General features: G+C 36.7%; 1 protein-coding gene across 4 annotated transcripts; it reads left to right on the top strand.

The window, feature by feature from the left end:
* The first annotated feature begins 1,054 nt into the window (after nucleotides 1-1,054).
* aff3 (AF4/FMR2 family, member 3) lies at nucleotides 1,055-25,689 on the top strand. 4 transcript variants are annotated; one of them, XM_051119819.1, is made up of 19 exons: nucleotides 1,056-1,295; nucleotides 9,951-10,028; nucleotides 10,501-10,534; nucleotides 12,262-12,319; nucleotides 12,888-12,939; nucleotides 14,847-14,884; nucleotides 15,237-15,429; nucleotides 17,898-19,940; nucleotides 20,065-20,174; nucleotides 20,573-20,629; nucleotides 21,254-21,413; nucleotides 21,597-21,730; nucleotides 21,830-21,893; nucleotides 23,355-23,491; nucleotides 23,787-23,858; nucleotides 23,960-24,053; nucleotides 24,172-24,221; nucleotides 24,330-24,523; nucleotides 24,725-25,689. In XM_051119819.1, exons 1-19 carry the CDS (start codon nucleotides 1,290-1,292, stop codon nucleotides 24,844-24,846), a joined length of 3,696 nt encoding a protein of 1,231 aa, XP_050975776.1. In that variant the 5' UTR covers nucleotides 1,056-1,289; the 3' UTR covers nucleotides 24,847-25,689. The 4 variants fall into 4 exon arrangements, with proteins under 4 accessions (XP_050975775.1, XP_050975776.1, XP_050975774.1 ...); XM_051119817.1 differs by having other exon boundaries at nucleotides 1,056-1,345; XM_051119820.1 differs by lacking the exon at nucleotides 1,056-1,295 and adding an exon at nucleotides 1,668-2,253.
* Nucleotides 25,690-27,090: the final 1,401 nt, after the last annotated feature.

Here is a 27,090-nt window from a genome sequence, read left to right as displayed (position 1 = left end):
TTCCTCATAAAACTTAATTTCTTTTCGACTGAAGAAAGAAAGATATTAACATCTTGGATGACAAATGGGTTAGTAATTATCAGGAATTTTTTATTCTGGAAGTGAACTAATCCTTAAACAATGAAGCAGCAACCTGAGCCAAGTCGAGCCTCAATATCATAGAAATCAGAGAGCTGACTCTTCTTGGCTTGTGCCAGTAAGACAGAGAACTACGCCCTAGAAACCAATGGCATCATGGCACACCCACTGCAAACCTAATACATATATATATATATATATATTTTGGAAAACAACAAATCAACATAGCTAGAAGGTGTAGGAAATAAGTAATTTTGGGGTTACTTTCGTAATGTTTCTAGTGGACAGTGTTGTCTGTGTCAGATTTCAGGAATAGTTGTACCAAGTTTCACACAGACACACTTATGTTCCTTTTTTTGTTTTTTGTTTTTTTGTTTTTTTGGCATGACTACAAAAGAATGAAAAATCAGCTCACATACAGAGAAGTGCATGTCGTTTCCTTGGTTTCATTATGCATTTACATACTTAAAGCTGGTAGCTGGTAAAAAAAAAAAAAAAAAAAGCTGGTATTTCTTTTTCAGTGAAATGTATTAAGCAATGTCGGGGGAGCTGTACAGATCTGGAAGTCAGCAGTGAGTAACACATGGTTATTTCTCTATCTCAACACACATTCAGACACATCAGACAATTCAGTGGAAATCAATTCTTGCCTAATCCTTTTCTGTGGGTAAGTAACAAGTTGCATTCCATACTTCATTCGTCATAAGAAATATGAGCTAAGCTCTATATAGCCTATCTTGTATATTTTAAGAAATCTGTGTTTGCTTTGTTAAAATCACCAATGATATAGATAGATAGACAGACAGACAGACAGACAGACAGATAGATAGATAGATAGATAGATAGATAGACAGACAGACAGATAGATAGACAGATAGATGCTTTTTAGTTTTTGTTTTACTTTCCCAGTGGAATTCATGCTTTAGTTTCTCGGTGACTCTGTTTCCCTCCTCCCCGCTTGCTTACGCAGGAGTGTTTCTACGAGCATCTCCGTTCATTCCCGTCATAGCGCTCTGACGCGATGTTTAGGTGACAACGCCGAGCCTCGGTAGCTCCATCAGCCTCCGCCCATCGCGTGCTTCCACAGAAACACCGACCGTGCCTCTGATGCGTGACCTGTTGACGCTCCTTCTCATGCGGTGCGCGGTGCCGCGCTTCTGTACCTGCCAAAATGGACAACTGAACAATCGACCTCAACATGCCTACAATTTATGGAAGTAAGGGAAAACTTGCAAGTGTTTTTTTCATGCTTCAGCACGCATCCCAGGTTAGTGTCATACAGACCTAATGCGTTTAATTCCATTGTTTTTCAGAGAGAGACAAAAACATTTAGCGTTAGCCTATTGATTATCAATATTTTATTTGGGTTTATTAAAAAAATGTTATTATGGATTAATCATATATCTTTAACTATCTTTAAAGTTTTTAAAATCAAAACATATACCTGAGATATTCAAATATATGGTCAAGTGGTAAACAATGGCTGTGTTTAGGTTTTGTCAATGTTTCGTCGGATGTTGATTCTCACGAAAAGTACACGAGTCGTGTACTGTTGCTATGGTTACCTCCTGAGGCGAACACGACTTCTCATCACAGTCTTTTTAACGTCAAGTATGCATTAAGTAACTTGCAATCTAACTCGTGTCTCTGAAATGTCTGAAGGCGCTTATTATTGCCTTATGTGTGAGGAAGAATAGAATAGTGTTAAAAGCATAATGCGCTGTCATAGTCTACACTGACAGAACTTCTGAGGCGTGATGCTTTCTGGTTTTGTCAGTTGAACTGTTTTCCGGTGTGAGTACCTTTGAGCACAGCTTGCTGTTTTCGGTTTTGCTGTGTGGCGTGCGCAGCTTTGATTAGGTGGTACGAAACATTCAAATTCAAAATTTTAAAAAGCGACTTCCTCTTCTGTCACTCTGGCGAGCTTCTTCACTCTACCAAGGCAGTCATCACTTGCCTCTCCTGCTGTTACATCATGTTTATCTCTGCGCTTTAGCATCTCACTTTGGACTTCTCCACAGGGACCCGATGGCATCTAGGGGATTTTGTGCGCTGTTTGACTAGGTTCGCTTGTACTAATATTTACTGACGCATATTTGAGTATAATAGTAATTAAAAAACCTGGCAGAAGACGAGTTGAAGATCAGCTGAGGGAGCAAAGAGGACCAGTACTAAGTGAGTAAGGTTAAATACTCCTAGCTTAGCTTCTGAACTTAGGGAATTTCTCCTTCTCTCTTTCACACACACACACACACTCATGCAAACATACTGGCTTCTCAGATGACTCATTCTCAGTCATTCTGAGAGTAATAAAGCAGGTGCTGTGAAGAAGGCTTGCAATAAACAAAAAGTAAGGGATCATCAAAAAAAAAACCATAATAATTTCCTACAGCTGTGCGTGAGTCAGCCCCTACACTGAGAGCTTTTGAGGACACTTCTGTATATTTCAATGCAGACAACCACTATGGCACCCAGATCACCTGCAGATATATGCAGATGTCAGCTGTGCAGCATTATATTCAGCTGCAATGTTTGATTACAGATATGGAGCTCAGCTTATAAGGAGTGCTATTATATTGATTAGTACTGATTGGAAATGACCTGATTGTTCAGATATTTTCCAGAGCATGGGACTGCACATTATTTTTGTATACACTACCAGTCAAAAGTTTTTGCAAAGTTTATTGTTTTTTAAAGAAGTCTCTTCTGCTCACCAAATCTGTTTATTTGATCCAAAATACAGCAAGAACAAGACCATTTTGAAATATTTTTACTATTTAAAATAACTTCTTTCTGTCTGAATATATTTTAAAATGTCATTTATTCCTGTGATCAAAGCTAAATATTCAGCATCAATCCTCCAGTCGTCAGTGTCACGTGATCCTTCAGAAATCATTCTAATATGCTGATTTGCTGTTCTAGAAACATTTTTATTATTATTATCAATATTTAAAACAGTTGAGCAAATTTTTGAAAAAAATTGAAAGAAAAGCATTTATCTGAAGTAAAAAGCTTTGTAACATTATACAGTATATCATTCAAAGCTTTGAGTCAGTTTTGTTTTGGTATTATTTTCTATAAGATTATAGAAAGTAATACTTTTATTTAGCAAGGATGCTTTAAATTGATCAAAAGTGATGATAAAGACATTAATAATGTTACAAAAGATTTCTGTTTCAGATAAATGCTGTTCTTCTGAACTTTCTATTCATCAAAGAAACCTGAAAAAATTATACTCAGCTGTTCTCAACATGATAATAATAATATGTTTTTTTGTTTTTTTTTGAGCAGCAAATTAGAATATTAGAATGATTTCTGAAGGATCATGTGACTGGAGTAATGATGCTATAAATCAGCTTTGAAATCACAATCAAATAGTAAAAATATTTCAAAATTGTACCTTTTTTGCTGTGCTTTGGATCAGAAGAGGCTTAACATTAACAATAAAACATCAAAAAATCATACTGTTCAAAAACTTTTGACTGGTAGTGTAGATACTATATCTGTGACATATTTCAATGAATGTACAGTAAAATGTGTATTTACTGTATTGGAATGTCATAAAATGTACACTATACAAAATAATAAATCATTATTACACATCTTTCTGGAAAGTTTGACTATGACTGGTCAATCAAAATATTTTTTATTTAAATATTTTTGTATATAATGAAGTGTGTAATTGTAATTTTGGTAACACTTTGTTTTACAGTGTCCTTGTTACACATTTCATGTACACACTCAGAAAGAAAGGTACAAAATTTGTCACTGGGGCAGCACCTTTTTGTACCTAAATTGTGGTACCTAAATGGTACATAGTAATACCTTTTGAAAGGGCACCGCCCTAGTGACAGCTTTTGTGCTTTTTTTTTCCTGAGCGTGTACTTATAGTAAAAACAGTAAATTATGCATGATTACATGAAACTAACCCTAAATGAAACCTGAATCCTAACCCTAACATATAATTACACTGTAACAAGGACACCTTAAAATCAAGTGTAATCATAATTTTAAATCAGTATTTTTTGTAAGCACGATAATGTACAGTCATCCAGTCGTAACCACAAAATAAACTCCTCCATGCAGGGTAAATCCCTTCAGGTACACCTGCTCATTGTACATTATGCTGTACTTGTTTCTATTTGATTTGAGCTACAGGTTTTTCCTCTAACACCTCAGTTCTACTGCAAACACCAGTTTGACTCCCATTCAAAATACATCCTTAAATGCTAATGGGATATTCAAATGAAATAATCCCAGCAGCTCTTATTCAGACTAGGGACAATTTGTTTCATGATCATGCTTAATGCATAACTGCACTTGAGTATGGGTTAGTATTGGTCTCTTCTTTGTAAAAAAAAAAACAAAAAAAAAAAAAACTAGAAGACACACTCATCCTGACATTGTAAATTAGCATTTGAAAATCGTAGGATAATCTCTACAAAAAGACAGGAGGCACTGAAGTTGAGTTTAGCTGAATTGTATGTTTACAAAAAGCATTATGCAGTTTAGCCCTTCTGGTTGAGATATTAATAAGGCTGCTTGATCATTTACTGAATGGAATGGGGGAGGATTATTCTATAGATGAATTACTAACATTTCTAGGTACAAGTAATCTAAGTGCTATCTAACTGAACAGTAATTCATGTGTGAAGCCTACTGAGAACAGACTTACTTACCCTGAAAGGACAGATATGAAGTTCAGCGGTAATGATTTTTGGAGGGAAATACTTATGCAGATTCGAATCTTTGGTTCTAGTCAGTGGTTTTCCAGATATCTGATTGAGATGTAAAATACTCTTCTGTATAGGTAAAGCAGGGTATTTATACGAAGTGTATTTATATTTTTTGTTTACTAGTTTTCTGTGAAGGACTTTATAATCTAATATTTGCTACATGCATCTTTTTTGCTAATGCCTTTTTTCATGATCAAACAGCTTGTGTGTTCATGTACATCACCCTTTGCCCCAGTTTTGCACGAGCTGAATGTTTTAGTAAATGTAAATGCGGTCTTCAATATCAGTTTTGATAAGCATAAGCCATGTACATGTGCATTGTGCTGTACTGTATGTGTGGGATGATCTCAGTACAATACAATACAGCACTGCATTTCTCATATCCGTCAGTTACCATCAGTCTGAATTCTGTGTAGGTGAACGAGCACATGCATAGATGTGTAAGTCTTCCCAGGGCTGGTGTTGTGGTCATAGGTATTTTTAGAAAGAGCACAACAGGTGTCTCTGCAAGCATTAGTGTGCAAGCCTGTCTGTGTCTTTTCAAAACAATGTTTTTGTTGGTTTGTTGTGCTATTTCAGTTGTAGAAAAATCAAATCAACAGTCTGCTATGAAAATTGCCTAAATCTAATTAAGTTTAATCTTTGATAATTTTTTTTATGTTTATGTGTAATATTTTTAAAAAGGAAAAAAATCAGTGTTGAAATGTTGTAAACTGGCTCTGACCATTTCATAGCATCTAAAGAGTGCAGACAGAGAGAGGGACATACATAGAGAGACGGAGAAGCAGTTGCAGGTTCACCTGGGAAGCCTTGTTGTTGGTGAAGAGAGATGGGTCCTTAGTGACTAAAGGCGGCGAGAGAGATAATGAAGCAGGTGGATGAGAGGGGGAAGAGTTATGCTCTGGAGGGAGGAGTGTGTTTTCGAAATATTGCTACAGGCTAGGAAGAACGATTGATGTGTGTAATGTATGTTTACAATATGATACTGTTCTGCAGTTTGACTTTAGCAGTGTGTGTTGAAAACATAGTGGAGTTTAACCTAGCAGTTTGTTGCCACTTGAAATATGTAGCAATTATTCCTTAGTTTTTTTGGCCTTTCAAAAAAAAATATTTAATTTTGCATATTTGATCTCTTAACAATCCAGTACAGTTTATGTGTGTCTTAAGGATTAAGGGGTAGTTCACCCAAAAATGAAAATTAGCCTATTATTTACTCCTCCTCTAGGCATCGTAGGTGTATATGACTTCCTTCTTTCAGATGATTGCATTTGGAGTAATATTAAAAATTATCCTGGCTCTCCCAAGCCCTATCATGACAATGGATGGCTGTTTCTGTTCAACAGTCCAAACCAAGACTAATAAAGTATATCCATCCATAATAAAAAGTGCCTCACACGGCTCCGAGGGGTGAACAAAGGTCTCCTGTAGCGAATCAATGCGTTTTTGTAAGACTAATATCCATATTTAAAATGTAATAATCCCTTTAATCTAGCTTGTGGTGACAGTTGGTGACACCAAAGCAGCTCCAGTCGGATGACGTATGATGTTGACGTTGTGAATGCACCGGTGAGTCTCATGAAAACCAACGTTTGTTTACAGAAGCAAAGGAAGAAAAGTTTCCTTACTTTACGTCATCTGCCCAGAGTCATGCGACCAGTTAGCACAAGCTAGATTTAAGTGATTATTACGTTTTAAATATGGATATTATTCTTACAAAACGCATCAATTCGCTAGAGGAGGCCTTTATTCATCCCCGGAGCCGTGTGCGGCACTTTTTATTATGGATGGATGCATTTTATTGGACTTGTTTTGGACTGTTGAAACAAAACACCCGCCTATTGCCATGATAAAGCTTGGGAGAGCCAGGATGATTTTTAATATAACTCTGATTGGATTCGTCTGAAAGAAGGAAGTCATATACACCTAGGATGCCTGGAGGGTGAGTAAATAATGGGCTAATTTTCCTTTTTGGGTGTACAAGCCCTTTACTTCACTCCTGAGTTCAAATTTCCTAATTTACTTACTCCCATGTCATCTAAATTGTTCATGTCTTTCTTTCTTCAGTCAAAAATAAGTTTTTTAAGGAAAACATTCTGGGATTTTTGGAGTGGATTTCAATGGGATCAACAGGTTGAAGGTCCAAATTGCAGTTTCAATGCCATTTCAAAGGGCTCTACACATTACTGTGGGAAGTAAGGCTGCTGAGGGTGCTGCAGCACCCCCTGATTCGGAGCTAAAGAAAAAATGGGAGTGCGGTGTTAAAAATAAATGAAAGTCAATTTTGTAAAAATACAAAATTGTGTGTTTGAAGAGTGGAGAAGAGTCTTAACTTTTGCCATCTAGTTGTAGCCAATATACTTTTGTAGGCTACGTTTTAAATATCCTGTGAATATAGAGCTCTGTCTCTATATCATGATATTTTGGTGTATTAAAAGACAAGAATAACTAAACACCCATGTAACTACAATAAAAGTTATAACCTGTACGTTGATAAAAGCACATAATGCGATGCCTGAGAACAGACAAAACACAGATCGTCATTCGCTGGTCAAAAACCAATTAACCCCATTTGAGCTTGATTTTCATAAAATGTTAAGTGCAGTGTGATAAAGCCATAATACTAATTCTGACGACTGTATTTAATTATTGAAAAAAAAAGCCTTTTTTTCATATTCTATTTTTATTTCTATATTTCAGCGCTTGGTGTGCCGTGGTATTTTTTATTGACCAATTTTATTTGCCACTGTATAGGCCCATAATAAAATAGTACCATTAAGATATTCACATACATGAAACTGAAGTTTTAATAACAAAATGACAATTTTGTTAATAAAATTTGTAACACAAATAAAATGGATTTCCCCTTCAAAAACGATCGTAGTTTGTGGTTCATTATTTATACAGATGAGTCAGAAAATCTGCATTTATTAAACATCTAACTGTTATTAACAAAATGAAGAAGATGAAGCCTAGCCTATACTTGCGTTGTAACCCAAATAAATAAGGTTTCCCTTATTTAAAATGAATGCTTAATTTGTGGTTAATCGTTATTTTTTTTAATGAAAGTAAGTGAGTTATCTTAAACAAAGAAATTAGATATGTAGCGTCCCATGTCCAGCTGTACTAAATAGATTTTATTTCTATAAAAATGCCTTATAACACCGACTATAGGACCATAGTCTATAGGACTATAAGCCTGTGTATTGCACACTTATAACTTTGCTTCTGGCAAAACTTGACACCCCCCCACCCCCAATTTTTAACCACAAATGCTCATCTTGCACTAGCTCTGCGTCCATGACTTTATGCATTACGTTACGTAATCACATTGAAGTTTTAATAACAAAAGTTCACGTTTGAAGTACCAGCCCAGTGTTTACAAAGCAAATATACAAAGAAAGCCAAAAATGCAACTCCGTCATCGTTTACTCACCCTGAAGTTATTTCAGACCTGTATGAGATTTTTTCTTTTGTTGGATACTGCATGTACAGACAGCTACAAATGTGTGGTCACATTTAATTTTGTTTGGCAAATTTTCATGAGCAAAATCCATTCATTTCAGTTGGAGTCTACGCCATCAGGAATTCAACATGAGGCCAATTTTGTAGCAGGTTCAAGTTGGTCACGCAGATTCACCACTTCTGTGTGAGCTGTGCTTCATGCATCACTCCTTTTTTCTGGAAAAATTTCAACAAAGTTTGTTAATGTGACTCAAAATCTCTGTGAGATACTATCACAATATTTCTGTTTGAGCATCTTCACCATCCTGACATATGTAAAATTGGCTCATCCAGTGTCCATCTCCAAAGACTCAGAAAGTGGAAGTGTGAACAGTATGTTTTTTTTATTATTATTTATCTATTATTTACTACATTGGCTAAAATTTGTACCACTGCAGAAATGTTCCATTAGCAGTCAGCCATGTATAATTTAGGCCCATGCAAAAACGTTTTCATGAGAACAAAAATTACAGTGTGTAACTTTTTTTAAACAGTTCTGACTGAATGTTTTACACTCAAATAAATGACTGTCAGTCCATGAACATTTAATTTTAGCTTACAGTTAGTCAAACACTGCACATCTGTTTTCCTAACGACTATCAGAGTAGATAACTCATGACCTTTTCACAGACTGCTTCCTGCACTGTACCACACACACATATGTAACAAAAACAGCTACAGACACAAATTTCACAGTAAATGTTTTACTGAGTAATTAATTTAATCCCACATATTCCTCAAACCCACAAATACAGTAATTTCTTCAACAAAAGGACATGAACTCTAACTGGTGTGCGTGAAGTTATTAAGTGGATTAACAGTCGCTCTTTAGTAATGCAGGATCTAAATGAGACATTACTTCTGCAAAACCTGCTACTATTATGAGTAACATGCAGAAAGTTCATTTTTTGTTTGTCACTGGAATTTAAAATCAATAGCAGCCATGTTAAAAGCAATGTGGCTTGAAAAGCATCAGCTAAATGGAAACAACATCTGTGACTGGTTGTGGTAAGGAGCTGCTGTTAAAATCCTAATTAATTGATAGTTTGATAGTTTTTTACTATGGATTTTTTGTTTTTAATTTATGTATTTTTTTTTTTTAATTTGGATAATTTATTATATTCTGGAATGAGAAGGTAATTTATGATACCATTACATGTGAACATAGTGGCATTTCACCCAAAAATGAAAATTCTGTAATTTACTCACCCTCATGTAATTCCAAACCTGTATAAACATTCTTATGTGGAACACTGATGACCAAATAATTTTGGCGACCACTGACTTCCATTGTATGGACAAAAACAATTCTGAGGCATTTCTCAAAATATTTTCTTTTGTGTTCGGAAGAAAGCAAGTAAATGACAGAATATTTATTTTTGGCTGAACTATCCCTTAAAGTTCCTTAGTCCCTAAAAATGGAATATAGAAAAAGCTTGTAATGTTTTGATGCTTCAAAACACATCAACACCATTTCAACCAGTGCAAATTTCCCAATGTAATGGCCTCTAATGGCCAAAAAAAAACAAAAAAAAAAATTTTTGTCAGTTGGATATGATAATGACCTGAAAAGTTAATTTTCTAAACCTGTAAGTCATTTTGACTTTTAGCCTCTGTCCTCTCATCTCTCCGTAGGACATGACCCAGTCCTGGCCTTACCAGCAGCCCCCAGGGGAAGGGGGCACTCAGCATTTCCTGTACTCACACTCAAAGGTACGCACAGGGTTTATTACAGACTCCAGGCAAGTGTGATAAATTCACCAATATTAAGCACCACCTCTGCTCTGTCTCTGTATGTTTATCTCCTCTCTCTCCCTCTCGGTTATTACGCTTGTGTTGTTTATTTGCACACACTTATAAATCTGTGTTGTTTTAGCACTACAGAAATTATGCAAATCGAGTAGCAATGCCCCGAGCACAATGCAGGCCAGTTCTAGGGACTGCACAACATCATTCTACCACTATGATTCAGAGTCAAATTGTTTAAACTGTCAAAAATGTGGCTGTATTTAATGACACCTGGTTAAACTGGATTTTTGGGGCTTAAGGTAAAAGGTTAGGCACTTACATACAATGTGAATATTAATATTTAATACAGTTTAGTGAATTCACCCCTCTGTCTTTGTCAAGATGCTGTTTGTGTGTTGATTCAACTGATTTGGTTTATTCTGTTCATCTGTTTTAGGAGGGGAAGCAGCCCAGTTCACGACACAGACATGGTAACATGCTTTATTGATGTTCAAACCTTATGTTTGGAGCTCTGTCTTAGAAATGTGTTTCTTTATCTGGATTAGGGATGCACCAAAATTAATTCTGATACTGATCAGCTTTTTTTTTTATTTTTCCATTTTATGGCTGATAACTCTTAAAGGAGACATCGGTTGCTCATTTTTAAGTTAAAATGATTCTGTAGAGTCTTCATAAAATGTCTGCAACATACTTTGGCTAAAATTCCTCAATGGTCGTGCAAAGCAACACTTTTTACCTCGTCAAAAACAGCTCTGTTCACAGCGACCCATTTAGGTGCATGTCTCTTTAAATGATAATGAGCTACTGTTTACTCCGCCCCTCTTTTCCATTTTTTGTGTATTCAGTGGCACATTACCATCAAAAACAAAACGAATCCTGCATTGCTTACGGGACGTTGTTGCTACAGCTGCTCGAGCGTGGAGAAAATGGTGGTCAGCGTACAACTGGCTGAGGGTGGAAATATGCTAATACGGGACAGTCCATCAGCGATTGTGGGCGGGGCTTGAGCACTATGATGTCACACTGCTCAAAAAATCACAATGGCTTGAGAATTGAGACTGTTTAGGTTTGTTGGGGGTTTAAAAAAAAGGAGTGAATGGTCGGCGCCGATAGCCTTGTGGGCAGTGCGCCAACATATGTCCCGTGATCGAATCCCACCTCGTGGACCTTTCCCGATCCCACCCCCTCCTCTCTCTCCCATTAGCTTCCTGTTGTATCTCCACTGTCCTGTCAAATGAAAAATGCAAAAAAAAAAAAAAGGATTGAATGGATTTTCAGCATTGTAGGGTGGTTGTGTCAACACACTGCTAAAACACATTTATATGCAAACACAATGTAAAAGTGTAAAACCAAAGAAATTTTTAAAAATTTGCATCCGACTGATTAAAAAATTCCTTACTATTTTGTGTCAATACATAAATAAACCCTAAAACTAGAACATAAAAACATTTTGAATTTAGGCATCACAGCACTGTAATATACAATATGAAAAATAAATATATTGAGATTCAGGCTATCATTTGAAATAGACATCTTTTGTAACATATAAATGTCTTTATATCAATTTTGATCAATTCAATGTGTCCTTGCTGAATAACAGTATTCATTTTAGTGCTGGGCAATGATTAATCGTGATCGCATCCAAAATAAAAGTTTTTGTGTACATAATATATGTGTGTGTACTGTGTATATTTATTATGTATATATAAAGACACACACATACAGTATATATTTGGAAAATATTTACACCTATATATTTATATTCATATAATTTATTTTATAGATAAATATATTTAATATATAAACATAACATTTTTCTTAAATATATACATGCATGTGTGTACACACACATATATTATGTACGCAAAACTACTTTAGTAATCGTTGCCCAGCACTAAGTAATTTCATTAAAAAAGTCTTACTGACCCCAAACTTTTGAACAGTGGTGTAAAATCAAATATTCAGTGTTGACCATACTTAGTAAAAACCAGTTAATACCAAACTGATATGGTACAGATATACTGTGCATGCCTAATGTGTGCGTAATAAGAAGCTTTCTTTTATTACCTGCTTTGTTTACTTAGATATCGCTACATGGTTCACATCTGTACATGTATACACAGCTGTACTAATATAGTAGTGTTTTTACATTCTGCTCCATAACGCTGATGTATTTCTCTCCCTGTGGCTCTCTCAGTGAGGGATGGTGTCTCTATGAGGATGCCCTCACGTCCACTCGTGGCCCCTCATAAATCGTAAGTGGGGTGCACAGCACCCAATCCATCTTGGTAACCAAGCACCAGGCTATGCCTGAACTGCTTATGCTTGTTCACTTTATTACACCATAAACAGTTGACTTTACAGAATTCAGTGTTGAACGTCTGTGCATATTAGTGTGTATAATTAGATTGGGCTTCCTGGAATTTAACTGCTTTGGACCAACTGCTGTTTAAAACCAACTTCACATGGAGGGTTAGGCCAGTGTTATATCTCCACTGTCTCTAACCACCATACCAGCTTCACTGACCTCATAAACTTCACTGAGTTAGTATCTAATTACAGAGCAGGTTAACACAGTAGGGTAGAGCCCTGAAGTACACTACCGTCACATAACATTATTGTTCAACATTAGAGCGCTGTGTTTATGACTTTTTTCTTTGAAGCTTGTAATGTGATAAAATCTCATATGGCTAGACTATTTGAGGCAAACTCACACATTTAATTCACACACACAGATGTGCTGCAGATTGGCAGCACGAATAAGTCTCTTTGTCAAGTGAGTGTGACATTCTCTCATGTTTGACTCTCTCTTTGCCCTCCCAGCATGCTCGCTGATGACCTAAAACTCAGCAGTGATGAAGACGACAAGGATGAGGTAGGGACCCTGTTAAGATTGTTGAAGGAATGAGCGGAAAAAGCAGATATTATCTATAAGTATTAATAACTCCTGCACTGTTTGTGCTAACTGTTAGCTTTGAACACAGTCCAGCTCATTTGTTTGTTCATCACAAAATGCATTTACACACAAAAACAACAGTAACAACAGTAATGTTGTGAAATAATATTACAGTTTAAAATAGCTGTTTAGTAAATTCTTTAAATGTATTTTATTCCTGTGATGACAAAGCTGAATTTTCAGCATCATTACTCAGTGTCACATGATCTTTCAGAAATCATTAAAATATGCTGATTTGCTGCTCAAGAAACATTTATTATTCTTATCAGTGTTGGAAAAAGTTGTGCTGCTTAAGATTTTTGTGGAAACTAAGCCATGATACCTTTTATAAAGTTATAAAGAGTATAACGTTTAAAAGAAAAGTATTTAATTGGATTGGAAATCTTTTGTAACATTATTAATGTCTTTGCTGTCACAATTGCTAAAAAAGTCTGAATAAAAGTATAAATTTCATAAAGAACCCCTGGTATTGACTTGGCTTAATGTAAGGTGAATAATGTCTCGAAAATATGTAGTAGAAATAAGAGAAATGCGTTATTTAAAAAATTCACACAGTTTTATATATATTTTGGATTATTGGGGGCATCATTATTTTAATGGTGCTTCTTTTTGTAATTTTTACTTCAACACACCTCGGGAATACAAAATACTGATATGATGCCCACAGCTACTGAGAGCTTACAGATGGCGATGGATATAAGCGTAGGCTTAAATAAAATGCTGTACCATCAATTTTTTCCTCACAAAGAGTCTAAACGCACCTGGATATCGAGCGAAATCCACGCTGAGAAACTCCATCAGTGGCTGCGGTGTCATGACAAGCATCCGTATATTTTCATCTAGCCAGGATGGCATCTAGCATTTCTCATTTCTGCCGTTTGTAAGCTCTTTCAGTAGCTGTGGTCGACTAAAAGCCTCAACGGCTTCAGGGCTAAAGTGGAGAGAACAAAGACGCAGGTCTTTAGGAAGTACTGTTCTTCGTCCACAGGCATCTTCCCATTCTTTTTTTCCTCCTCTTATCACTAGGAAAGCAGTGAAGACTTGCATCTCTTCTCTTGTTGCCCCTCGCCTGAAAATTACATTCAAAAGCCGCACAATGTGTTATGTTGCCGTAAAAATAGCAACAGGTAGTGCCGGTAGCTCACAGAGTGCAACCATTTGACATAATCGAAATAATGGCGCCCCCATAGTCAAAAATATGTATAAAATGTTTTAATAGTGTTAATCTTTCATGAATTTTCTACACATTTCAGTAAGAGACATTGTTTGCATTATATTCACCCATACAAGTCTTATTACCCAGGGTTCACTTAAAAAAAAAAATAACAATTTTACTGACCCCAGAATTTTGAACAGTATTGTCAAACTTTTTGTTTCAATTACTGACTGTTGTTTGGATATCATTATGAGTCAGTGACTATTAATCATCAAAGTTTCTAGCTGCTCCTCCCTTACAGTACATTCACTCCAATAGGAGTTGTATTAAAAACAAATTTTGATGTCATGTTGCACAATTTTTTGGGAAAAAAATGCCTGTTCTGCTGAACATGACATAGTTTCCTGAAATTAAGAATGTAGCAAGTTTGATATTTGACTCTAGCTTTAACCTACAACACCACTCCTTGTGCGTGCATGTATCTCATTCTCTATCTCAACACAGGACTCTAGGTTTATGAGTCATAACAGTCTGAGTTATAAAATACCCCAGACTCATGACCTTTCTGCTGTTTCTGCAGGACTGTAGCTTTTGCTTTGGTCAAGATGCTAGTAATGACCATGAAGCTGAAACTAAAAAGCTCTCTAATTTATTCTTATCTGTTAAACAGGGAAGTGAGCAAACAACTTCCTGGGCTGATAATGACCGGTAAGTGTGTGCTTGTGATGTTTAGTCTGATTTAATGCCTGTAACTGTACCAGGTCTCATTATTATCCAGTGTTTGTGTGAGTGTGTGTATTACATATTGAAGAGGTCAGAATATGTGGAATGTGACAGCTGGATGATAGACCAGCCTCTGTTTCTTTTGGCCTTTCAACATGTTCAACCCCCAAACACACACACACACCACTCGTAGTGTTTAGTCTGCATACTTGTTGGGATTTTGGAATTTCTTTTAACTTGATAGTCAGAACTGTTGTTCATGCACCTGAGTGTGTGGCCTAAGAAGTGCTGTGCACTTCTCAATCCCTATCCATTGTTTGCATGTTTTGACTGATAGCTTGTCAGGCCAGCAGCAGCACCACACAAGCACACATGTCGGAAGAGTGAGACATTCTAGCTCAGGGTCTTCAGGATCAGACCCCTCCAGCGAGTGGGAAAGCAGCAGCCAGCGATCACGCAGCCCGAGCCCAGGGACGCACAACCGGTGCGGGACACCGACCCAGCAGCGGTCCCTAAATTGTAGCACAGAGGTATGCCAAAGCATTTTTTTTTGCTATGGAATCTGCTATTTCTCATTGCCTCACTCTCTATTTCCCAGTAGTTGTTTTTAGCGGATGAGGTAAAAAGGGATGGTGGGGGCTGGAGAGAGGAATGTGGAGGGGTGGCCGCTGAGACTTTAGAATCTGGGTGTCATGTCAACATGTGGCGCCCCAGATGACTAACTAGATAGGAAGTAGTACATGTCAACATTGATTTCGTCACAAAAAGCAGAACTTAAAAGGGATTGGTTACCCAAAACAACACTGGACCTCACTGGCTTTCATTGTATGGACAAAAAACACAAACATTTTTCAAAATATCTTCTCTTGTGTTTTACAGAAGAAAGAAAGTCATATAGGTTTGGAATGACGTATCCCTTTGAAACAGCACAGGAAAGAATCCTGAGCTGCATTTGAACTATTTTATCCTGTGGTATTGTTTTTATATGACGTTTAGGGCCTTTACCAAGTCTTAGTTTTTTTTCATCAGTAGGAGGGATTAAAAGCTCTAGTAGCACAGGGCTATACCACCATATGAATGATGGTGTCTGTGTGACACAGCTGGCTCTATTACTGAACATGCCATCTATTTGGAACCTGTGGAGAAGGGAGGAGGGAACACCATGTGTTTTTCATCTACGTGTAGTCATGTAGTGTCTCTGAGGAGGACGGCTTGGAAACGCCACACGGTTCCAGGTAGAGGGGGGTTTGAGGGGAGGGGCAGTGGGAAAAGGGCACAAGAGATGCAGTGTCTTTGCTGGAAAGAGAGAGAGAGGGGAAGGGGGAATGTTTGAGTGGAGGAGTAAAAGTTTAAATTAGCTCTGGTCAGCTACTGGAGGCGAGCAAGGAAAGCTCAGTCTGCCCTGCAGCTCAAGTGTGCTATTAAGTGAGTATTTGCTTTGATTATGTGGTGCTAATTCAAATGTTTTGTAAAGGCAATAGGGAGTATAGATTACTTTAAGTTGTCATGTAGTATTTATTTTTAATGCAGTGCTTATTTCTGGTTTGTAATAGTTTGGAGTGAGTGAACTGAAGAGGTATTGTAATGGTGGAAGCAGTGTGAAATTGAAAGAAAGGGCTTATTAGGGTTTAAAGAATCTCCACAGTTTTCTGGCCTCTCTCTTGGTTACCCTCTCACCTTCTGTTTTTCTTTCCTCTCTCTCCCACTGACACACTGGCCTGTTTACATAAATACTCATATTTCCTATTCATTTATTCTAATCATTGGCATTTTTATTGTCACATTGTTGACTGAATACAACACATCATGGAGTCAGATATTGGTTTATGCAATCATATGCACACATACAGTGTTTATTTTACATCAGTATGGTACAGAGTTGAGATGAGCTAGACGTATCTAACATTCCTATGATTAGCGTATAACTGTCACGATTAACTGCATCATGACTGTTATTTTAAATGTGTTGTTCACTTTGTTAAACTGTCACTTTGTTAAAGAGGTTCTGGAATGTATTTACAGTTATACTGTTGTCATTCTCAGTGGTCAAGAGAGTTCACTGATAAACATAATCTTGTCAAGTACAGTGGTGGCCAAAATTATCAGATAAAGTTGGTTTTAAATCAGGTATTTCTATCTTTTGCTGTAGTGTGTCAGTAGGAAATATCAGTTTACATTTCTAAATATTCATTTTACCATTAATTGTAATAATCCAGTGAGATAATCCATTTTTGTTTGCACAAGGAGTCTGACAACAGCCAGTGCTCCACACAGAGATCTGATCTCATCATCATCCAGTCTGTCTGGAATGACATGAAGAAACAACAAATTGAGACAGACTAAATCCAGAAGAACTGTGGCAATGTCTCCAAGATGCTTCAAGAATCTTACCTGCAAAGCAATAGTGCTGTTAAAAGTTTTAGACATTTGTGTACAAATGCTGTAAAATGAGGTTACTTTCAAAAAGTAATGTCATAAATACATTTTATTTATCAATTTCTATTAACCAAGTTCTATTAATCAAATTAAATCAACATTTGGTGTGATCATCCTTTGTGTTTAAAGCAGTTTTTTTTTCAGGTTGTTTTGCAGGTAGAAATCTTAAACCATCTTGGAGACGTTGCCACAGTTATTCTTGATTTAGTCTGTCTCAGTTTGTTCTGTTTCTTCATGTCATTCCAGACAGACTGGAAGATGATGAGATCAGATCTCTGTGTGGAGCACTGGCAGTTGTCAGACTCCTTGTGCAAACAAAAATCTCACTGGATTATTACAATTAATGGCAAAATGAATGTTTGTAAATGTAAACTGATATTTTCTACTGACACACTACAGCAAAAGATAGAAATAACTGATTGCAACCATTTTAAATGCTTTGAAAATACTAGTGGTCTAAAACTTTTGCACAGTACTGTGTATTATCTCATATTTAGAGCAGTATTTTTTTTTAAAACAAATTTTACCATTGTTACATTCTCAATGTCCTGTCTCTGTTCAGACGGAGAGTCCACCATCCACGCAGTGGCAGCTGGACAGATGGCTTGAGAAAGCCCCTAAAAATCATCAGTCAACTGACCACGACCCAGGTGGAGGACAGCGACGGAGTGCAAAATCTGACTGTGGCCGAGGACCATCACCTGGAAGATACTGGAGCAGAGACCCTGAGTCCAGACAAGATTATAGTCCATGTGAAAGTCCGGTCCCAAGTCCAAAATTTGACTACAGCCCCAGAAACAGTCCTCATCCCAGCCCAGAATACAGTCCGTGCCCCAGTCCAGGAATTAGCCTTGTGCCAAGCCCAGTGCCAAGTGTGTGCCCAAGTCCAGGAGACAGCTTCCGAGGGAGTCGAAGTCCCAGCCCTTTACTATTACACCCTCCCAGAAGCCCCAGTCCAAGTCTCTCAACCGCTGCAGTACCTAGCCAAGGTACATATCCTCAGGTACAGCGACCTAAACAGGAAAGTCCCAGGCATATTGCACGGCCAAACTCTGCCTCTAATCCAGCACATCGTCCCAAAGTAAGGCCATGGGTGCCTCCGGACCAGAGAAAGGAGTTTAGACCCAAGGACTCTAGATCCAGAGACTCTCGATCCAAAGACTCCAGAGCTGGTCCTCCCCAACAACCCCGTCATTCCGAGCACAGCTCACCAAAAAAGTCACACAAAGATCTCACACACAAGCTTGAAGCCAAAAACTCTGAATCCACAAGCAAGCAAAGGTTTAACTCCCCTTCAAACCCCATTTCAAAGCATTCATCGAAGCAAAGACCAAGCCCAAAACCACAAGCCAGGCACTCGTCTACAACTGACCATAGTATTGAACATAATCACAGAAGCAATGAACTTACAGGAGTGTCAATCCACAGTTCACACTCCAAGTCAGGCCATTCGTCTCATTTTAATACTTTAAAGAGTTCTGACCGTGGTCCCTCGTCAAAGTCCAGGGACTCATCCCAAAGCGAAGTCAACAGTCGATCTAGTCACAGCTCGAAGACTAAATCTTTCCCAGATACAAAGCAGTCCAGCTCTAAACAGACTTCCCAACACAGTTCCAGCCCAAAGCCCAAGGTCAAACTAGGGGACACCCCAGTGTCCAGAACCAGGCATTCCCAAAAAGTCCCAAAGCCTAGAGAGAGAGAGCGAGAGGTGGACAGCCGAGGTAAGGCCCAGGGAGCAACCCTGGTGCAGACCGGCAGGGAGCAGAGACAAAGAAGACTGGCGGAGGAGCAAGTAATAAGGCGTCGCTGGGTTCGGAGTTCTGAAGAAGAGGAAGAAGAGGAAGACAGGAGAAACGAGGAAGGGGAAAGAGAGAGGAAACGGAGGAGGAGGAGGGAGCAGGAAGTTGAATGGAAAGCAGTGCAGCCCAAGCAAAGACCTCACACCAACAGCCAGCATCACGCTCAGAAGGAATACAACGGACACAACCTTAAGGAGCAGAGGAGGAAGAAGAGACGGTGGAGCAATGAGGACATTTCCTCAGGTCCTCATGTGACAGACACTAGCCTATCTCCTCCACTTTCTCCACCTTCCCCTACTCCTGTCATCAAGCCCATTCGTCCATCATCTTCCTCGTCTTCATCCTCCTCATCATCCTCATCGTCCTCGTCATCTTCCTCCGAATCAGACTCTGAGTTCAGTCCACCACGAAATGTTGCCAAAGTCCCTGCAGATTCAACATCGAACCAAAAAACAGTGTCAAAAAGGAGGCATGACAAACAGGGTTCAGGCACTGGTCCTCAACCCCACGGGTCAAATTTAGGCACTCCTGAGACAGACAAACAAGGTCGGGGGAGACACAAACTCTACACACTTGTGCCTTTCGGCCGAACTGAAAAGTCCCCCACCGTTGCACATCGAGGCCTGAGAAAACTTGTTGTGAGGATAGACCTCTCGCTTCTGGGTAGAGTCCCCAGTACAGATGAGATTACAGAGAGACAGTCCTCATCTTCAGCTTTGTCATCGGGAAAGACAAAAGAAAAGACACCGATGAAACACCAGCACCACTTGGACCAACTGCCTGGAGATGGCAGAAGTAAAAGAAAAGTGAGGAAGAAGAAAAACATTAATATTTAATTAACGCATACAAATATGTGATTCTTTTACGTTTTTTTGAAAATGAAATTTGTGTTTTTGCATACATGTAAGTTTTTTTGTGTTTTACTATCAGGCTGAAAATGGAGATGCTCAAAGAGAGAGTAAGAGAAATCACTCCCGTGCAGATAAACTACCAGTGCCAGTGCATAATGAGAGTGAGGAAACCCTCAACAAGCAAAATGGGTATATTTAGTCTTAATCACTTAATTTGTTTGTAATGAGGAACTTTTTTTCTTTTATGCATCAGTGCTTTCTCTTTGAAGATACCGTTTAGGCTGTAACAGTTAAAGTCAAAATTTTACATGCACCTTGCAGAATCTGCAAAATGTTAATTATTTTACCAAAATAAGAGGGATCATACAAAATGTATGTTATTTTTTATTTAGTACTGACCAGAATAAGATATTTCACATAAAAGATGTTTACATATAGTCCACAAGAGAGAAGGTTTTACAGAAGGTTTTACTATTACAGAAGTAAAAAATGATGCATTTAGAGCCAGGAGTGTAAACTTTTGAACAGAATGAAGATGTGTACATTTTTCTTATTTTGCCTAAATATAATATTTTTTTTTCATTTAGTACTGCCCTTCAGAAGCTACAAGAGATAACTACATGTTTCCCAGAAAACAAAATAAGGTAAATTTACCCCGACCAAATTCCAGAAGTTAATGCATTGTGTTTCCTTCTGAAGCATCAGTGAAAACACAGCTGTGGATCATTAAGGTAACAACACAGTATTAAGAACAACTTTTGAACAGGGTAATTTTTTATAAATTCAACTATTATTTTCTCTTGTAGACTATATATAAACATCTTTTATGTGAAATATCTTATTCAGGTCAGTTCTAAAAAATAACATGCATTTTGTATGATCCCTCTTATTTTGGTAAAATAATTAACATTTTGCAGATTCTGCAAGGTGTATGTAAACTTCTGACCTCAACTGTATCTTGTTCTGAAAGTTTTTTTTTTTCCAGTGATATTTTGTTGATTAAAAAATTCAGAGTACATCTGCTGTTGCAAGTTATTACAATAAGGGAATGTCCATGAGTAACAGTCACTGTAAAAGTATTGCAGTTCTACAGTGCTGCTTTAGTACATTGAAACACATCATAGGAAGCCCCTATGACAAAATGCAAACATGAAAAAGGCCAATTCCATGCTGTTATTCTTGTCCACTGGGACATGTTGGCATAATCTGGTGTTTACTGTCTGGTTTATGCTTGTTGGATGATATCTTTTTTATTGCTGTGTATGCAGATGCCAGGATGATTTCTTTTATTCCAAGAGGCCAGTATCCCCATTGTCTCCTCCATCTGGCATACTGGAGGTCTCAAAGCCCTCGGTAAAAGCTCAGCATGCAGAGAAGTACCACGCACCTCCAGAAAAAGACAAAGATTCAACACAGCAGAAAACACAGGTTCTTAAAATACCGCTTACACAGCACAATAAAGTCTTCTTTTCTTTCTATATCTTGTCTATATAGCAAATCAAGAACCTTCTAAGGCCAGTTTTGGAAGAGGGTTCTTTACTGGACTTTAAGGAATATAACAATTGTTCTAATGTAATATATATTAATGAAACAGGACTGTTGTCTCAACAGGACCAGAAGACGCAGCCCAAAGTAGAGGTGGAGTGTGTCGGAGTGTCAGGACACCTACAGTCTCTTTCTGGATCACTGGTTTCTCCCTCAAAGCTTCCTCTTCACTACAGAGGGACCGTACCTATCAGTGATGTGTGAGTTGATGTCTGTTTTATTTAACAATGCTGTGGCATTTAATGTCAAATACCTTCCTATAGTTCTCAGCTAATCTCTTCTTTCTTCCTTCATGTTAGCTCTCATCATGCTGAGTACTACATGCATGAGGCCAAGAGGTTGAAACATCGAGCAGACGCTATGGTAAGATAGCATTGTGAACATTCACATTCATGAATATTACCACTAGGAGGTCAGAGGTTTGCAACCTTGGAGTCACAACCCCACATGCACTCTCAGGAAAAAAAGGTCCGAAAGCTGTCACTGGGACAGTACCTTTTACAAAGTAGGGCTCTATGACTTCCACGATGTGGAAAATGGAATTTAATGTATGATGCGGAATGTCACCGAATTTAAATGAATAAATCAAAAGTAGGTCAGTACACTTAAATCAAAACTTGGTATGACAACCCAGGCTCATGAAAATATGTGCCTATATGTACATTTCCGCAACACTGTAATTTCGTTCCTCACTGCACATTTCAGGGCAGTTTCAAAGTGAAATGTCCAGAGAATGGCGCTAAAACGTTCAATACGTTACCGTGGCACGTTTTTATTACGTTGGTACAGGCACGATTGCTGCATTTTTATTACACTGCTTGAGGTACGTATTGCGCCTGTTCAGAATTCAGATATTTGGGAAGTGTCACTAAAGGTTAATGCTCCAGTCATGTTGGAAACATTAATCTAAACTTTGTACCTGTAAATCATACTTTGTGTAAAACGGAATAAAAGTTTTTGGAGTTTTACTGCCTCTAGTGTTCATTTCAACTGGAAACTGCAGTTATTTGTACATATACACCAATATAAACATAGAAACTTAAAAGTCTTTACAACAACCTGTCAAAATAAAAGTTTGGTTTAACTTGAAGAAACTGTGACAAAAATATATTACTTAATGTAATGATAGTACTACTACTACTAATAATAATAACATTATTATTAAAACATTATTTTAAAGGAATATTTACCAGACAAAAATTTATTTACCAGAAAAATGTAAATACACAACAGTATTTTTGGGGAACAAAAAAAATATTTTTTAATAAAATCAGTTATTTAGAGATACTTTTGTAATTATTAAAATTTAATGAAACCATTAAAATGTAATTCAGAAAATTAATGGAAAATACAGAATTTGATAAAAATGAAATTTTAATGTATTTCATAGGGCCTTAAAAATGTCATTTTTGTTAAACTTTTAATAAATTGCTGTTAAATTGTATAAGTTTAATTATTTTAATTAATTAGACACACTTGTTGATTAATTACATTTTATTTAACCTTTAAAACAGAGTCTAGAAAAATTCAAATGAAAAACAGAATTTGGGAAAAAATAAAAATAAAAATATTTCCTAGGGCCCTATAAATGGTACAAACATGCATCATTTTAGCACAAATGTGTACCTTTTTGAAAAAGGTGGTAGCTTTTTCCTTTTTTTTCTGAAAGTGTGGAGTTGCCTTAGATTCTTGTAAATCTGTAAAATTAACCTTTTTTCAGTTGATTACAGAACCCCAAAAATGAGTCACAGATTGAAATAAGGATGAAAATCTCTGGTCTATATCCTTTCTTTTACCCGTGTCCCTTTCTATCTCTGTTTGCAGGTGGATAAGTTAGGAAAAGCTGTGAATTATGTGGATGCTGCTTTGTCCTTCATGGAGTGTGGTAAAGCCATGGAAGAGGGACCGCTGGAGTCCAAGTCCCCCCACACCATGTATGCTGAAACTGTGGAGCTCATAAGGTGTTTAAGAGTTCTCTGTTGTTCTTTTTCCTCTTTTTCTGTATTTTTTTCAGCATTTTAAACATTACATGACTGGGTAGCTCGTTGTGACTGGCTGCATATTGACTATGTTTTACCTGCAGCAGATGTGGGTTTGATTAAGTGCTGTGACAGGATGAACAACAGGCCACAAAACATGCAAATACAATGTCAACAGATTTAATGTTTTCACAATGACTAATAGATGCCAAAATAGAAATGGCCCTTTGTCAAAAGTTCTGTATTGATTTGACATTTAACACTGTGTGTTGAATAGATACGCTATGAGACTAAAGAGTCACGCCGGCCCTGGAGCCAGGCAGGAAGACAAACAACTAGCTGTACTATGGTAAATACAATACTGCAAAGATCTCCAACTCTCTGTATGATCGTTTTGTTTTTCTTGATCATGTCTGGTGACAAAACACAAACTTGGTTTCTGGGTTGCAGTTTCCGCTGTCTTGCTCTTCTTTATTGGCAAATGTTCAGACTTAAAAAGGACAACGCTCTAAAATACTCCAAAGTCTTGCTGGACTATTTCAAGGTAGGCAGTTGTTAACATACATCAATACGCAAAAGACAGTTGAAACAAATACTTGTCAATATAGTAACAGAGTTGTCCTGTTCAAAGATTTACTCATTCTTGTTTTTACTTCCATTAGGGTTCTCCAAAAGGACCTCACAAACCCCCTCATTGGAACGGTGCTGGAAAGTAAGAGTTTGTCATGGTTGAGCCTCGAATTCATTTACACAGCCACCGTGAGAGACCTTCTGTGTTTTGTGTTTGGATGTCAGTACATCTGTGTTTGTGCTTTTACAGGGGAACTGTACCTCCTGCCTCTATTTGCTCTGTCAATATAATGGGATCTCACACAGGCAGCTCACCAAGCAGTGTCATCAGCATTCCTCATCGTATCCACCAGATGGCAGCAAATCACCTCAACATCACCAACAGTGTCCTGTACAGTTACGAGTACTGGGAGGTAGCTGATACCCTGGCCAAAGAAAATAAGGGTGAGTTTTGAATCAGTTCTGTGCTTTTTTTTATTACATAGGGGGCGTTTTAATTTCTATGCTTTGTAAAATGTTACATTTCATTGCAATAAATATTTATTTATTGGACAAAATACCCTTTCTCACAGTGTCTATTTATTTATTTATTGTTGATGAATCATAATGAATTAATTTAATTATTTTCTCTCATACCCGCATCAGAATTTTTCAACTATCTGAACACATTGACTGGACCCTTGACTCTGCATAGCAGCATGGCCCATATCGTCCAGTACACCAGGCAAGGGCTGCAGTGGATCCGGATCAGTGCTAATCTGTCATAATACCATGTACAGACATTCTCAAACTACACAAATCACTTGTGGAAACAAAGTTCTGAAGCCAAATTAGCAAAGCATTGTACAGTTACCTGCATTCTGGAGTGTGGTTTTGGGTCAAGACTGTTGTTAGGCCCAGACGATAATGAAGAAAATTGTCTGTCATAGTTTTATGACAAGTCATGTGGCATCATGTCATCAGAGGGTATTAAGGAGCGGACGTACCTGTGTTATTTCAGTTTACCAAGCATTAAATGTCAAAATATCAAAGATTAATCATGTTTTCTTTGATGCAATCAAGCAAGTCAGATCAAAAAACCTTGGTCATTCAATTCTTAGCACTTCTTAAAAAATGCTTACTGAAAGTTTTGAAAGGAACCATTGTCGGCTAATTCATCAAATGCTGCTTTTCCAAAATGTGCCACATTTTTATAAGCAATTAATTTAAAAAAGGTTTTATTTTCTGTATGAATTAAACTGCCGTTACAAACCTCTTAACTGGATTAAAATGATGTTTTTTATGGAGTTTTGCGTCAACTAACTTTCATCCAAAACTTTTTTTTTTTTATTTACATGAGCCTTTCTTAACTTCTTATGTCAAAAACAGTGCATGCACAAAGTCTCTAAGATCTGTGGATGTGATTCATGTTTTTTTTTTCTTTGTGCAATAAGTCTGAGATTTTTTACATTATGTGTCATGTAGATGTTCTGGTGCTGTTTTTCAATAGCCAGCATAAAGTCATGTCAGACTATGCAAGACTTCTTATGGCATTGTGAAGTTGTTGTAAAGTTTAAACTGTAAAAAAAAACATAATCAGGACTTTTGTAAATTAAAGTGTTTTTACAGGAGATTGTAGTGGTGTTGGTCATATAGATAATGATGATGATGAATCACAGCAGTCCATATAGTGGAAATGTATCATTTTTTAGACCTTAGTGTAAGATCTCTAATGAAAAACAAGATTATATTTTGAAACAACATGTAAACCAGCATTCACCAGAATAGTGAATATTCACACATTCTAGCCTCTTGAGATTTTATGAATACCATTTTATCAAAACCTATAGAAAAATTAAAGCAGGAATGTGCTCGCATAATAACTTTACAGTTGAAAGAATGCTTATATAATATATAAAATACAGAAAAGTGATGTTTTATCTACTTAATTGAGGAAATAATTGACAGATTAATCAAGTTTAGTTGCATCCCTAAGTAAACTGAATTTGAAAAAATGATGACCTTTATATGTAATAGTCATCATTTTTCAGACAGAAAATTCCAATTCGATTGATTTAAGGCTGCAACTACCAACTATTTAAAAATGGATTCATGAGAAATGATAAGCATTACATATAAAATCAAATAATAAATTAAAAATTTGCTGTACATAAGTATGCCTACTTGGTAAATTTAAAAAAATGCCAATTTCATCTATAAACATTTATGTATTTACGTGTTAGTATTTACAGCTATGCTTCTTGTAATGAAAAAAATTAACAATTTTTTTTTACATCATTTGGTTAATGTTCATTTATAGAAATGGGTATACAGTTGTTCATTTTTAGCTCATAATGCATAAATAACCTACTTATTAACATATACAAATATATTTTAATATTAAAAGTCAAATGTTTTAAATTTGTAAAAATCTGAAAAGTGATACAGAAAATGCTATTTTATTTATAAACAGATATTTTTTTCTAAATATTAGGCTATTTAAAAATAAATAATTAATTTTATTTATAATATACACTGCCGTTCGAACGTTTAGGGTGAGAAAGACTTTTAATGCTTTTTTTAAAAAAAGTTTCTTATGTTTATCAAGACTGCATTTCTTTGAACAAAAATATAGAACAAAAACAGTAATATTGTGAAATAGTATTACAATTTTAAAAAATGCTTTTCTTTTTTAATTTACTTTAAATGTCATTCATTTCTGTGTTCAAAGCTGAATTTTCAGCATCATTATTACAGTCTTCAGTCTCACATGATCCTTAAGAAATCATTCTGATATGCTGATATATTATTATTATTTGTTTGGAACCTGTTATACTTTTTTTTTTAAGAATCTTTGATGAATAAAAAGTAAAAAAACAAACAGCATTTATTCGAAAAAGAAATCTTTTCCAAGTCTTTGCTTGGATCACTTTTTATCAATTTACACATCCTTGCTGGATAAAAGTATTAATTTCTTTAAAAAAAAAAAAAGAAAGAAAAAAAATACTGACCCCAAACTTTTGAACAGTAGT

Source organism: Labeo rohita, chromosome 9, assembly GCF_022985175.1.
Source record: "Labeo rohita strain BAU-BD-2019 chromosome 9, IGBB_LRoh.1.0, whole genome shotgun sequence".
In the NCBI taxonomy this organism is placed as follows: domain Eukaryota; kingdom Metazoa; phylum Chordata; class Actinopteri; order Cypriniformes; family Cyprinidae; genus Labeo; species Labeo rohita.
Note: the sequence above shows the minus strand (reverse complement) of the source record. Positions and strands in the feature narration are given on the sequence as shown.